General features: G+C 40.5%; 1 protein-coding gene across 2 annotated transcripts; it reads right to left on the bottom strand.

Annotated features, from left to right (window-relative positions):
• Positions 1 to 5,357: 5,357 nt before the first annotated feature.
• On the bottom strand, positions 5,358 to 14,832 carry LOC118394038 (annexin A1-like). 2 transcript variants are annotated; one of them, XM_052461291.1, is made up of 13 exons: positions 14,741 to 14,832; positions 13,692 to 13,751; positions 12,547 to 12,637; positions 12,062 to 12,156; positions 11,759 to 11,872; positions 10,498 to 10,588; positions 10,329 to 10,408; positions 10,179 to 10,235; positions 9,948 to 10,041; positions 7,226 to 7,321; positions 6,781 to 6,839; positions 6,345 to 6,467; positions 5,358 to 5,781 (listed from the first exon to the last, which is right to left on the bottom strand). In XM_052461291.1, exons 2-13 carry the CDS (start codon positions 13,737 to 13,739, stop codon positions 5,722 to 5,724), a joined length of 1,008 nt encoding a protein of 335 aa, XP_052317251.1. In that variant the 5' UTR covers positions 13,740 to 13,751; positions 14,741 to 14,832; the 3' UTR covers positions 5,358 to 5,721. The 2 variants fall into 2 exon arrangements, with proteins under 2 accessions (XP_052317251.1, XP_052317252.1); XM_052461292.1 differs by having other exon boundaries at positions 14,672 to 14,794.
• Positions 14,833 to 15,900: the final 1,068 nt, after the last annotated feature.

The following is a 15,900-nucleotide window of genomic DNA, read 5'->3' as shown; positions in this document are numbered from 1 at the left end:
AGTTCAGTGCAAACTGTTTGCACATGGTGAAAGCTGCTGTCGACATCCATTGACTCTACCGCAAACCTGAAGGATGACGATTGGCAGGTGTGGCGCGTTAGCTTTCTTAGCTAACTACTCTTTAGAGACAGACAGGTTGTCTTCCCAATCTTACAGCATATATCGGGGATTTCAGAGAGCATTAGCTGACTAGTTAGTCAGATTACTAGCTAACTAGTCTGTTAGCTAATTTGCTTGCCAACTCTCCTACACTATGTGGTATGCTGCTCACTTAACGTTAGCAAGATCATAGCAAGTATGCTATTGTGCTAATTTAACAATTTTGCAAATTAAATCTATTTGAACTAAGAAATCAGTTGTAGATAGTTGGGTAAGATTCACTGGGCTACATAGCCTAGCTAGCTAAATCAAAAGTTTGAAAAACATTTTGAAAGCTAGTTGCACCCCGTAACCCAGCATAGGGTGTTTACTGTCAGGGTTAGTTAGCTAGCTAACTAGCTATGGTTTCACCCAAATCAATTTAGACACGCTGCAGTTTGCCTGCTGTTCAATTGTTTTTTCAACCCAAGTAAATGGTGGTATTTAAAAAAAAATAATAATGTAACCTTTATTTAACTAGGCAAGTCAGTTAAGAACAAATTATTATTTACAATGAAGGCCTACCACAAGGCAAACTGCCTCCTGCGGGGAAGGGGGCTGGAATTTAAAAATATATAGGAGAAAACACAGATCACGACAAGAGAGACCTAAGACAACAACATAGCATGGCAGCAACACATGACACACAGCATGGTAGCAACACAACATGACAACAACATGGCAGCAGCACAACATGGTACAAACATGATTGGGCACAGACAACAGCACAAGGGGCAAGAAGGTAGAGACAACAATACATCACACAAAGCAGCCACAACTGTCAGTAAGAGTGTCCGTAACTAAAAGTATAATACTCCATAGTTTTTTTTATTTGAGTATTTCTAGATAAACAATATGAACCACCATAGACATCCTTGCATCCACAACTTTGTCCATGTGTGAGTGGTTACATGTTCCAACCCCAGCCCTGTGTTTTTTAGACCGGGGTAGGCTATAGAAAGTGAAACATGTGTTTCAAGAGGGTGGACAAACGTTGGATAAAAGTACAATCCTTAATTAACACAATAACAAGGTGCTCACTCCACTGTTATTTTACTTCTACTGTAGTGGCAAAGTTATAACTAAATCACTTTTCAGAGGATGCATAACACTCAATGGAAGACCCTGAGCAGAAAATTTCAGCCAGATGACATGGAGGAGTGCAGAGATGCACAGCCATCTACAATGGCCAAAAAGGGACCCATTGTACATCATTGAAACAGGCAAAACTACAACCAAGAGGACCACACACCTCACAAAGCCAGGTTAATCACCTGGTATTTGACTTAATCATAGACGATATGCAACCCTTTTCACTAGTAGAGGTGCCTTCATTCTGCAAGCTAGTAGAAGGAATCAGTGGTGGGAGAAAAGTAATGTGCAGAAAAAGTTTGATGGAATGAATTGAATAGGAATTTGACTCCATGAAAGAAGCCCTCTCTACCAAACTCCAGACCGTAAAATCCGTCTGCACCACAGCAGATATCTGGTCTGCCCATAACAGAAGCTTCATCATTATGACATGACACTGGATCGAGGAGGAGACCTTGGAGAGGAAGTCCGATTCTTTGGCTTGTACAGTCCTACAGCCACTCGCATCCTCTATTGATCTTCTTCAGGGAGATAAGTGTTTTCCTGGCTTTCTTATCCCAACAATACTAAGCTTGAAGTCTAAGCTCTCAGAGAAAATACCGCTCAACCCTTGAAAGAGAGAGATGTGGAGCACATTAGTTCAAGAAGCAGCTTCTATGGAGAACACACTCTGAAGAGGTTGATGAGGGAGCACAGAATAAGTCTGATGACTCAGAAGACATTGTTTTGGTGTTCAGAGTTGCAACGACAAGGGCCAGTGGCATTGCAGAGGATGAGGTGAGGAAGTTCCTCAAAGACAAATCTTTGGACTCCTTGAAATTGTTCCCAACAGTCCGGAACTTGTTTCTGAAGTACAACACGACACTGCCCTCCTGTGCCCCAGTTGAGCGCCTTTTCAGCTATGGTGGAAACCTGTTTATCAATCTGTGAAACAGGATGTCTGATGCTCATCTAGAGCATCTCCTCTTGCTACAATACAAAAGCAATTTCTGCCTTCAATCATCTGAGTAGGCTAGCTTCAGAATAGGCCTACTGAAATGCCATGTCTGATATTTGGGTTTATTGCACAAAACAGCCCTTTTTTTGCTTACATTTTTTTTTTAACTACTTGGTGGACTAAATGTGTGATTACACTGTTTTCTTCATATTTCTATTTCAAATTGTTGTTATTTCTCTGACGCTCTTATCCAGAACGACTTACAGTAGTGGGTGCATACATTTTTATTTTTGTACTGGTGTCTCTTGGGATAAGTGTTTAGCATCATCCATGCTGCTGTGTTACTTAAGCCCTTACTTATTTATTTATTTAACCTTTATTTAACTAGGCAAGTCAGTTAAGAACAAATATGACTAGTTTTAACATGTATCCTTTGTCCTACACATTGTGTTTGTGCCCACATTTTTAGACAGGTGTACATGATTTTATTTTATTTTTTACCTTTATTTAACTAGGCAAGTCAATTAAGAACAAATTCTTATTAATGAATCTATATAAATGGACAAGATCAGGATGAAGGATGAAGGCTAGAGGCAGGTATAGAGGGCTTAAATACATTTGTGTCACAATGTTTTGTGATGTCTTTTAATGTGGCTCAAACATCCTGCAATAAATGTTGTTTAATTGGTCATCTTTTTTTTCTTGTTTTATGGGTGAAATAATCAAAAAGTAACAAAGTAATCAGATTATGTTACTGAGTTTATGTAATCCAAAAGTTACGTTACTGAATACAATTTTAGACATGTAACAAGTAACTAACAGATTACTTTTTAAAAGTAACCTACCCAACCCTGACTTTAAAAAAAAAGTTATATTTTGTCTGTGAAATATAGCAACTTTAGTCTAATTGTCAACCCAAAATTCTTTACATTCACTGGATTAGGTTACACATGAAAATATCTATAATCATGCATGTTAGATGAAACAACTTATTTCTTAAATACCTCAGTAGTCTACTTCATAATAAAGCGCTATGAATTACTTTGACGCCCCACTTGGGTTGTGCCGTGGCGGAGATCTTTGTGGGCTATACTCGGCCTTGTCTCAGGATGGTAAATTGGTGGTTGAAGATATCCCTCTAGTGGTGTGGGGGCTGTGCTTTGGCAAAGTGGGTGGGGTTATATCCTGCCTGTTTTGCCCTGTCTGGGGGTATTGTCGGATGTGGCCACAGTGTCTCCAGACCTCTTCTGTCTCAGCCTCCAGTATTTATGCTGCAGTAGTTTATGTTTCGGGGGGCTCGGGTCAGTCTGTTATATCTGGAGTATTTCTCCTGTCTTACCCGGTGTCCTGTGTGAATTTAAGTATTCTTTCTTTCAACTGTTCTGCCTGCGGCTATGGAACCCTGACGTATTCACCGGACGTGCTACCTGTCCCAGACCTGCTGTTTTCAACTCTCTAGAGACAGCAGGAGCAGTAGAGATACTCTGAATGATCGGCTATGAAAAGCCAAATGTCATTTACTCCTGAGGTGCTGACCTGTTGCACCCTCGACAACCACTGTGATTATTATTATTTGACCCTGCTGGTCATCTTTGAACATCTTGGCCATGTTCTGTTATAATCTCCACCTGGCACAGCCAGAAGAGGACTAGCCTGGTTCCTCTCTAGGTTTCTTCCTAGGTTCTGGCCTTTCTAGGGAGTTTTTCCATAGGCACCGTGCTTCTAATCCTGCATTGCTTGCTGTTTGGGGTTTTAGGCTGGGTTTCTGTACAGCACTTTGAGATATCAGCTGATGTAAGAAGGGCTAAATACATTTGATTTGATTGTGAAATGTCTGTGTAGATTTTGTATACAAACATGATGTTGTGGGTCATTTTGACCCGGAGGCTTTCATCTGTCTAGATATTTGCACAAGCCCAAAATAAACAAGTGTCTTTGATGTTTGTTTTTTATTTACTGGTTCTGGTTGCACTTTTATCATTACCTTTGGGAGAAAGGAAGCTTTCCCAAACTTCTCCTTCTCAGTGTGAGAACAGCAGATCTCTGGCAGACATTCAAAAATGAGCTCCAGAAAATGCTTGTTTGTGAGAAAGGAAATATTTTTTACAAAAAATTAAATATTTAGTTTTTGAAATCAAATGTTCTTGTAACTTCTTATTTCTGAAAGGTTTGACAAGACAAAATAAAGTATTGGCTGTTTTTACGTGATTCTTTGACTCTTCTTGAGTGTGTTTAAACTTTGTGGATCAATCTGACCCATACCACAATGGACATTATTTTTTCCCAGCAAACCACAAGGGTTTTTCAGTTTAATCAAGACTCACACATCTTTCTCTGTTTAGTCCTAATCAAAACTGTTATTAGTAGCCTACTATATCTGTGGTTCATGACACGGAATTCCTCCATGACCGTGAGAATGTAGGCCTACTGTTTTGAAATTCACAAGTTTGAATGTAATTTACTTACATGGTTAGCAATGTGTTATTGATTAGACCACCCAGGTCCGAACAAACACAAATGTTCGTACATTTTTGCCTCTGAGATGGTTCCATAGTTTTATGTTGGAATTTGAATTAGGCTTATGTTAGTAAGATTAAGAAGTCAGTTGTTTGTTCAAAACGTGTATTCTACTCTGTCTTCAAGAATGGCCTACATGTAATTGTAGTCTCACGTGACCATCCTTCCAAATTACGTCTTGCTACTGTAGACCCTGTCTTGTTTTGCACACTTTGTACAAAATAATAAAATGCAGGACGACAAGATATTTCTTAACGTAGCTCTTTATTAGCTAGCTATAACTGGCATGTTCACGTCTCGCAAACCAGGATCAAACTGACCATGATCTAACCATTTGGGTGGTCTTAACCAATCATAGCACAGTATGATATGGCGGTAAAATGCATCCCATTACAATTCAGTATGTTTACACATATGAATATTACAGACCTAATACAAATAACTACATCTACATTCTAGAGTGAGATTAATCTAATTTGTATTACACAATGTCTGTGTTTTACAGTGTTGTAAATGTAACTTATGACATGGTCTGAGGTTGTACATTCTCGGTGGGTGATTATCAAATTATAACTTTCATAGACAGGCTACAGGCTAAATTGCAAAAAATTATACTAATAATAAACATAAGTTTTTTAGAATGAAAAATATATACACAGTCAAATTCAGACAATTTGGATCCACATAAAAAGCTTTATTTTCACAAAGGACCAGTTATTCAACAAGGGTACAATGCCACTGTATATTCTTGGCACACAAATGGTTAAGTGTGTGATATATTGCACTATGGAATAGATCACCATGTCTGCTGACGCTAGGCTAAATTATGCAACGCTGCTTAACATGCTAACTGTGCTTATTGCTGTTGGCATTTAGCGAAAATACATCAGGACTGCCATTTCAGATAGTTGTCATGAACCATTATATTTTGCATTTTGGGAAGTGCACATTGAGGCATTGGAGGGGAATGTTTCATCATGTACAGTTTTCTAAAATGGTGTGAATGCCATTCTTGCTAGGTGAGAGAGGAGAGAAAGTTAGCTGTCACTTCCACACAAGGCCAGTAGGATCTTCTCATAGTCGCCATTGGTGTCATTCTAAGGGTGTAAGAGACAAGAGGTTGTATCACAACTGGCCGGGATTGAGAGTCCCATAGGGCGGCGCACAATTGGCCCAGCATCGTCTGGGTTTGCCCGGTGTAACATTTAACATTTAACATTTAAGTCATTTAGCAGACGCTCTTATCCAGAGCGACTTACAAATGTATGCTGTCATTGTAAATAAGAATTTGTTCTTAACTGACTTGCCTAGTTAAATAAAGGTTGAATAAAATATGTACAAATAAAATAGGAGTTACTCTACAAAATATAAACATTTTATTTTGACAATTATTTTTCAGATGCCATATTTTCCCATTTCACACATGGTCAGTCTTCTGTCCTATCTCAGATTGGACCCAGAAATCTGAATACTTCGTACAATCTGATGCATGTCCTTAAAACTCTGGACCCCGATTAAGCCTAGTCCTGGATTTAAACTCATTCTCAATGGAGGATCTGTTGAAATAGCTTTTTAGTTCAGTACTATGCTTAATCTGGGTCGGGGAAACAGTTCCTTTTTTATTTTTTATTTTTATTTCTACTTTGAGATGTTTGCTCACCAGAATGTCCTGGTAGAGGGTTTTCCCAAACATCTTCTTGTACTCCTGTTTGATCCGGGCCATGTCCACTTCAGAACGGCTCACCATGACATGGGTCAGATTCTTGGTCCTGGTTCCTTTACCCTGGGGTATGGCACAGGCACACAAACTGAAGATTTATAACCAGATGGTGCAAATTCCTTAGCTTGAACCTAGATCTGTTTGTGCTTTCTTGTACAGTATTTGCATGTTCTTCTGTAGATTGTCAAATCTTAAAACAGGGTCGTTTTCTTTAGGTAGAAAATGGACTGTAACAGGTCCTTGGATTTGTCCGATAAGCAACACTTATTTTCATTTTAAAAACATTTTCTGTTGCATACCCTAATGAACACGACCCAGGGCAAACTCTTATCTGGCACATAAAACATACTGTAAGTATGTTTAACAGTAAACAGACCTTCATGGCCAAGTTGAGTCTCTCAGCAAAGAAAGCAGGCTTGCTTCCAGCACATTTCACTGAAAGACAGATATCAAAACCAGTCAGATGACAATCATAGAGCAGCATAGACAAGAGGCGCATTCCCCAAAGCTGTCGCAAGGGTATCGGAATGGCCATGAGGTGACCAGTGCATTGCAGGAGTTGTGGTATAGTGAATTTGCCTTGGATAATGTGCCATCCCATCTATTTAAAAAGTTATTATTTTAGTCTTGAGAGATAAATGTTAACTTGCTCACAGCGTGGCCTTTTCTGCATGAGGAAAATGAAGGACATAGTGTAATGTTATAGGACTGATGCCCAGTGAAGCGTGTGATACAGCAGAAGACATGGATTGAGGGTGATGCACAGATTATATAAAATACATTGGAACATTATAGGCTTGGTCCTGGCAGTGACATCTCACCTACGGCAGTCAGACAGTTCTCAATGTCTCCCTTCAGTTCCAGGTCGATAGCCTTTGTCACATCCACCTTACTGTACTTGAAGTACTTCTCAAACGCTGAGAGAGAGAGAGAGAGAGAGAGAGAGATATACTTGAAATGTTCAAACAGTATCAAATAATTTGTGGTTGCACGTGCAGTGTACGAAAAAGGGAAAACACACGCACATCTAGATTGTAGTAGTATTCATCAGTGTCTAAGTGATGACAAATATAAAGAACCTTATAGATAGGGCTACAATGTAATTAACAGTTGTTGAGAAGTGTGTGTGTGTGTGTGTGTGTGTGTAATTAAATAATGATAATAATTTGGTGGGTGCTTATATTTTTTCTATTGCTCAAATAAAGAGATTTTAGCTAATACTTGTTAAATAATCAAAAAGGTATGGGTCCCAAAAATGGACACCCCTAAAGATTATTTTACGATGAATAGATTAGATGAGTTTATTAGTCACATGCACAGAGTCACAGATGTAATCGTAGTGTACAGTGAAATTCTTGAGCGTACGTAAATGTTCGTTGGGGGGGTGGGGTAGAATATTCATAGGGGAGCTGCAAAGGGGCAGGAGGGGGAGCAGGTAGCTGCCTAGTGACTATTCAGCAGCCTGATGGTCTGGGGGTAGAAGCTATTGGTCGGTCCGACAGTTTTTGTCATAATACTCCTATACTGCCTGCGTCTGAGTAATGGAAGCGGGGAGAACAGGCTGTGGCTTGCTTGTCTGAGGTCCTTGATAATCTTCTTGGCCTTCCTGCAACACCTGGTGTTGTAGGTCTCCTGGATGGCAGTCAATAAGCACTCAATTGTACGTTCGGCTGAGCGTACCACCCTCTGTAGAACCTTGCAGTCAGTGGCGGTGGAGTTGCCGTACCTGGCCATGATGCAGCCTGACCGTATGCTCCCGATGGTGCTCCTGTAAGAGACTGTAAGGGCCCTCTGGCAAATGCCTAATATATTCTGCCTCCTGAGATTGAAGAGTCGCTGCTGTGCCTTTTTCACCTCGATGTCCGTGTGGATATGACCATTTCAGCTCATTGGAGATGTGTATACTGCAATCAGTTACTTTGTTTTGCTGATGTTGGGGGAGAGGATGTTTACCTGGCACCATACTGTCAGGGTGCCTACGTCCTAGGCTGTCTCGTCGTTGTTGGTAATCAGGCCTGCTACTGCCATGCGGTCTGCGAACTTGGTGATGGAGTTGGAACGGTGTGAGGCCACGCAGTCGTGGGTATACATGGAGTACAGGTGGGGACTGAGGACGAACCCTTGAGGGGCCCCTCGTGTTGCGGATCAGCGGGGTGGAGGTAATGTTGCCTATCTTCACCACCTGGGGCGGCCTGTCAGGAAGTCCAGGAACCAGTTGAATAAGGAATTCAGTCTCAGGGTTTTGAGCCTTGTGATGAACTTAGAGTGCACTATTGTATTGAAGGCCCAGCTGTAACTGATGAACAGCAGCCTCAGATATGCATTTATTTTGTTTATGTGTTTGAGGGCAGTGTGCAGTGCAATGGCGATTGCATTGTCTGTGGATCTGTCAGGGCGGTAGACGAATTGGAGAGGGTCAAGTGTGTCGGCAGGGAGGAGGTGATGGGGTCTTTGTGCAAAAGCAGTCGTTTAAAAAAAACTGCTACACTGGAAGTGTAATTTTTGGTCAGGGTGAGCAGAGCGCAAGCCACTTTATCCTATTGCTCTACAGCAGGGTTTCCCAAACTCGGTCCCGGGGCCTCCCTTGGGTGGACATTTTTTTATCCCAGCTTATTAATATAGTCAAGTCTTGATGATGAGTTGGTTATTTGAATCAGCTGTGTAGTGTTAGGGAAAATACCAAAACATGCACCAGGGGGGCCCCAGGACTGAGTGTGGGAAACCCTGTTCTACGGTGTGAGCCCACACGATAACCTGGAGTACTCTGATTAGAAGGACATAGGCTACTAATTGTGTGAGTTGACAAATTATCAGACAAGGCAAGTCAATCAAATAAACATTTTGTCCTTGACTTAAAACACATTTGCATTAAAACATGTTTTTTACAAAATCAAAAGTGGTAGAGCACTGCCTCATCTAATTGAAAAGTGCTGTGGAAAATGACTGCTCGCCACACGTTTGCCGGCCCTGCTCTCACCATTACCAATAATGGGAGGTTAGCATTTTTGGGGGGTATGATATTTATCCCTCTAACTTTCTCACTCATCATTGTTCACAATTAATTAATGATTATCTATAATCACAGTAGCATCCACATTAATATACTGGTCAGTATATAGATCATCTTTGCTAATGCAGATTTTTGGAAAGCTATGGACAACGGCAAAAGTGTTGCTACAACTCTCAACAACATTTCTGCCCTCAATTGAGCAGGTGCTATTTATCGACAAAGTTCAGTGGGGGAAAGTTTAAGTAGCGAGACTAGTTTCTGGAAGACAATGCCATGCTGACTTACCAGCATTTACAATATGAATACTTAAATAGGTGTGGCTAAGGCTTTAAAGGGTGTGAACGATTTTGAATGGGCTTAAACAAAGAGGAGCACTCTAGCAAGGGCATTTCTACTACTTGTCTCCAAAGTGGTTTTACAAGTTTAGCAGCATAATTTTCCATGTTTCGTCAAACTACAGTGTATGATATACCAGAAGCTCTGAGTCTGTACTTTTATTTAGCTCACATAGAGCTGTGCTGTCACATATTTACCTTGGCGGAGCTGAGGAGCACTTCTGGTGGTCAGAATGTCTATGAAGACAGAGCAGTCCGTTCCCTTCTTCTTCTCTCCAGCCTCATACAGGGCCTATGGATTGATATAGTAGGCATAGGCATCACACACACAGGGATTAAATTACACATAGACTCTCGTGCCAATGTCAAACATTGATTTCTTTAAAAATTCTGACACACACAAATACACACTCTTGCTCTCCTCCATACCTTGGCATCACTTTCAGCAAGTTCCTGGTTCACGATGAAGTCCTCATTCCTAGTAGCCTACAGTATGTGAGGGAGAGAGTGGGGGCAGTGAGGTTGATTGTGCCATACTATTCATCTGAGGTTAAAGAAACTATAAATAAACACACACACCTTGCAGAGCGAGAGCAGAGCATTTCTGAAGTCTCCGCCTGTGTCAGACTTGATGTCATTCTGCAGCTCGTTTTTGTATTCTAGCAAGAAAAAGCCATGATTATTGTCTTGTTGTAACTATCATATCACGTACAGGACGTCTACATATACATATTCACATATTACACACCTTCCTGATAGGCTTTCTTTATCTCTTTGATCTCTTTATTGGTCCTGGAGGCCAGAATCTCAATCAGAGTATCCTCATCTGTGCCCAATCCCTGAGAGAAATAGGTGAGAGGGTCAAAGGGTCAACAAGGACAAAAGGGTCACATCAGTCATAAAGCTGAGACAAAAGGATTGGATTGGATGATTGGATGAGAGAAACACATAAAGAGCTGGGCCATGTTCATTATAACCTAATTGGAACAGAACAGACTGAAGCATGGCACTACCTGCACCTACAGGTCTACCACTATGCCAGACACCTCCCAGCTAGCACATAACGTTGTGAACACTGTATGTTTCTTAGAGATTGGTGAGACCGTGGTTGTCCCATGGTTATTCTGCTTACAACCTTCCCATAACTTTCTGGGAATGGTGCTGGATAGTTGTTTGGCATTGAAACATTCTCAGCACATTTTAAGAAACTTCACTAAAATTATAATTCCATTGATAGAGATCAAAAGGTCAAAGGTTCAAATCTCACTGACTGTGCCAAAATAAAAAATAAATGTGTTTGCATTATTAATGCTTAGGCAAATGAATTTCCATGTGTCCCGTCAGTGGTTGGAGTTCTAAACATTCCCAGAATTTCCCTGCAACCTAAAAATATACGTTTCCAGAACAAGACACATTTTCACTTCCGTTCTCAGAACGTTTAAAACAACATTCACAGAACCTCCCTGCAACCATTTTACCTGTCAGGGAACTTATGGCTTCGTTCCCAGAACCAATGGGAAACCAAAAATGTACGTTCCCACAACTTCCAAGGAACCAAATGTGCTAGCTGGGCTCACACACACTGCACATGCACAGACTTGTGTATCGTTAAACCAAAAGTATAGTAGGTACTCATCACCACTTTTCTTACTGTCTCCTCACATATTAAAACAGCTCCACCCATTGTATAAAGAAGACAGAAAGTCCCACACATTTTAAAAGTTATTAACCGTTATTACACAACACTATAATAAAGCAGAATGAGTCAATATGGGTAGGGTGTTAAGAAGTGGGTGGGTCTGACAAAACAGCAGAACAAGAAAACAGGATGATGTCATCCCAGTGTCCTCTTTAGAATGTAATCATTACTCTATAATTTGTATTATATCTGTTACCGTCTCTAGGCCACTCGAACGGAGGGAAAGATACACATTTGTTTGTATTCTAAGTAGTATTGTATATTCTTAGTAGTAGCGAGTGACTGAGTGAGTGACTGAGTGAATGTGTACCTTCATGGCCAGTTTGAGCTGTTGGGCATCATATTGGGCTGGCGTTTTGAGTAGTGCCAGAACCACATCCTCCAGCTCTCCATTTAGGGCCGACTTCAGGGCAGTCTCCAGAGGCTGCAGATAGAGGGTTGATACACACTTCCACAGTCATACACAAGTGTGTGTTTAAGCTTTCCAGGTGCGCAGGGTTTCTGGATTATGCACGTTTTGCATCGTTCCATTGATCCTGAAGTGCGAATCCCACCCATGTGCCGCCATCCGCACATGCTAAACCAAACGCACCTAGTAGGTGTCCCGTCTTACCTTGCCACTAGCCTTTTGGTAGCTAGCTTTGATCTGCTGTCTCTGGGCATTGCTCCTCTTCACCAGCACATCAATGATGGTGTTCTCATCTACACCTACATCACAGAGACAAGATGGAAGGACTTGTTCAATAAGAAACGTTGTTGCATACTCTAATCCATGAGCCCGTATCAATTTCTTTATGAACGTTAAGTGTCTGTGTGGCCCCAGGCTTACGGTTAGGCAGCTCTGACTACTCCCCAGCAAGAAACAATGAAAAACGGACCCGGAAATGTACACACGGTCACATTCCCCCCGAATATCCTTCTATGCTGCCTCATGTTACACACGGAGTGAGTTCTTTTCACCTAAGCTTCTCTGCTATGAAACACATTCAAACATTATTTGTGTGTGTGTGTGTGTGTGTGTGTGTGTGTGTGTGTGTGTGTGTGTGTGTGTGTGTGTGTGTGTGTGTGTGTGTGTGTGTGTGTGTGTGTCAACCTCACCTTTGGCCTTGATGGCCTTATCCAAGATGCCTGCATCCCCATCGGCACTGAAATGTGGGTAGGGAGTCACAGTGCCCTGATTGAGTTGGGTCTGAGACAGAGAACAATTTCACTTAGCTGCCATGCAGTGAATCAATGGATACCTTCACAAAATGTAGAGAATAGTTCAGAAGCAAAGGGAGAAACATCCCATACAAGGAATAGGGATAGAGTGGGAAAGAGAAGGAATTGTGCAGTTTGTTTCTCAGACTCTCTTTGACCCTCTCTGTTGCTATCCTCAACATCTGTCTATTTTTCTTTCACTCTTCCTCTGTCCTCCGCCCTCCCCTAATCTTTATCCGGCTACAAAAAGTACCCAATTGTCAAAATGACTCAAGTAAAAGTTAAGGTCATCCAGTAAAATACTATAATAATAATAATAATATATGCCATTTAGCGGACGCTTTTATCCAAAGCGACTTACAGTCATGTGTGCATACATTCTACGTATGGGTGGTCCCGGGAATTGAACCCACTACCCTGGCGTTACAAGCGCCATGCTCTACCAACTGAGCTACAGAAGGACCAAATACTACTTGAGTAAAAGTCTAAAAGTTTTTGGTTTTTAAATATACTTAAGTATCACAAGTAAATGTAATTGCTAAAATATAATTAAGAATCAAAAGTAAAACAAAAAGTTTAAATAATTTAATATTCCTTATATTAAGAAAACCAGACTGCATGGCTTTCTTGTTTTTTAAACATTTATGTTTAGTAAGTCGACCAGATCAGAGGCAGTAGCGATGACCAGGGATGTTCTCTTGATAAGTACACGAATTTGACAACGTTTCTGTCCTGCTAAGCATTCAAAATGTAACGAGCATTTTTGGTTACTAGGGAAAATGTATGGAGTAAAAAATACATTATTTTCATTAGGAATGTAGTGGAGTAAAAGTAAAAGTTGCCAAAAATCTACAAAGTAAGATACCCCAAAAACCTACATAAATACTTAGAGTACTTTAACATTTTTTATTTTTTATTTTTTACAAAAGTACTGTACATCACTGGCTACAAGTGTACAAACACAGCCTGGTAAGTTGTTCCACATTCCACAAGAAAGAAAAAAAATTGAGGCTTTCCCTCAAGTAAGTGGAACAGAACCGTACCGAGTCATCTGCCATGCCCAGATAGACAGTCTGCTGCAAGAAGGACATGGTGGCACAGGTCTGCAGAGAGAAACAGGGGGATTCAGTCATTTTTATTTTTTATTTTACCTTTATTTTACTAGGCAAGTCAGTTAAGAACAAATTCTTATTTTCAATGACTGCCTAGGAACAGTGGGTTAACTGCCTGTTCAGGGGCAGAACGACAGATTTGTACCTTGTCAGCTCTGGGATTCGACCTCCCGGTTACCTCCCGGTTACCTCCCGGTTACCTCCCGGTTACCTCCCGGTTACCTCCCGGTTACTAGTCCAACGCTCTAACCACTAGGCTACCCTGCCACCCCAATAACCACAGTACAGTATTAATAATATCCTCTATATTGACATTAAAGTCTATTGAATTTATAAAATAATTATAGTTGAAAAGCTAATTCTTTGATGCCAGAATTCTACAGTACCAGTACCAGACCATGCATATATTTTGTCAAACTATTTCATGGACTCATCCTCAACACAAAAGTAAACAATGTCTCTGCCTATGATAGGCTGCTGCTTATATCGGCTAATCATCATTTCCTTTATATTCCTAGAACAACTGAATAGAAATGTTTATTTATGAAGGTGCACAGATCTATTTCACAATGTTGGCAAAAAAGCTGGTGGTGACCATGCCTAACTGGAATCACGTAGATAGAACTCACTCAAAACTTGAACCTTTTCCTCAGTTAGTTCACAGTGCTTTTCAAGACATAACAGGATCTGAGGTATATGGATCCGTTATAGAAAATAATGAATAAAAAATAATTCTGAAATATCACAACTACGCCTCAGCCACACTGGCTATCTGATATGAGCGACGTGAGTTCCCTAGGGGAACATTACACTGCATTTAGAATGTATTCATACAGCTGTGAAGTTAGTTTCCCATCTAAACATGGTTTCAAAGTCCCTAAAAAGGAGAGAATTGAACAAATGATTGTTACCTAGAATTGGAAGTCGAGATGCTCAATTTCCTGGAGAAGGTCTATTGAATGAAAAAAGGGATATCTTACCAGCTAGACAAAGGTATGGACTGTGAAACTTCTCAGACAGATTGCATGGGCCTTGGGAAGATGCACTCATATATTTATATACATGAAAAACCCCACCTAGAAGTGGTGCAGCCCACACTCGACGCTATCATTGGACAGGCATTGCTGGTTGCGAGACTGTGTAAAACTTTCCATACAACCCAGTAAAGTTGTCAGTGAATGAATAGCAGCCAGCAGTAGAAGAAAACTGATAGATCTAACACAATTTGGTGACATGAAAACAGATGTGGAATGTTTAGTAAGGTTCCCTATTGAGATGATGTTAACAAAATCAGTATTTAATGTAGACACTATAAATTGAAGTAAAATGGGAGTTCTTAGGCTATGGAAGTTGTGCCTCGATATGGGTGCCGCAATTACCGGTAGGCCTAAAGGGGTTCCCTTAAATGGGATTAGCTAGATTCCTTATTGGATTTTTAAATGAATTAGCCATTGAGTCTTGAAGGGTATAACCTATAAATATAACCTATAAATGAGCTGCGTTACCCATGAGAGCCCAAAATATAAACTAGTTTTACTACATTGGTTGTAAACAATGTAATTGTAAACAAACACTGTAGAGCTTCAAAACATGGTTAAAACTATCACTTTGATCTCATGTATAATCCTCCTTTGCAGCTGGTGGTAAAGGGTGTGGTTTACTAGCTACCTCTTGCGGTTGTCAAGGCCACAAGACCGTCTGCGACCTGACACTAACTGTAAGCTACCTGTCCAACTTGTTTGAACATTCCAATGGGGATCTTTGGACAAGTTACTCAGAAAAAATACACTACAACCTCTCCAAAGCTACTCTTACAGATACTTTTGAAAAACGAAATGATTACTGAATTACTTGAGTTACTTTTAAAAAAGGTGCATGTTTAAGTTTGTTCCACCTGAGCAAGTCTGATCACAAGTCAGATGACACACCAAATGCATTTGATGGATCCTTTTTGTCTTCTTCTAATGCCTCTTAAGGGATAACGAATCCAAAATTTCACTGAAAGTTATACAATTGCGTTACTACATTTGGGTAATCAAAAAGTTACATCACTGATTTAAATTTTGGACAGGTAGCTAGTAACTGTAATGGACTACATTTAGAAAGTAACCTACACAACCCTTTCTAACTTAGGGATGGG

Source organism: Oncorhynchus keta, chromosome 14, assembly GCF_023373465.1.
Source record: "Oncorhynchus keta strain PuntledgeMale-10-30-2019 chromosome 14, Oket_V2, whole genome shotgun sequence".
NCBI lineage: Eukaryota > Metazoa > Chordata > Actinopteri > Salmoniformes > Salmonidae > Oncorhynchus > Oncorhynchus keta.
This window is presented reverse-complemented; position numbering and strand designations above follow the sequence as displayed.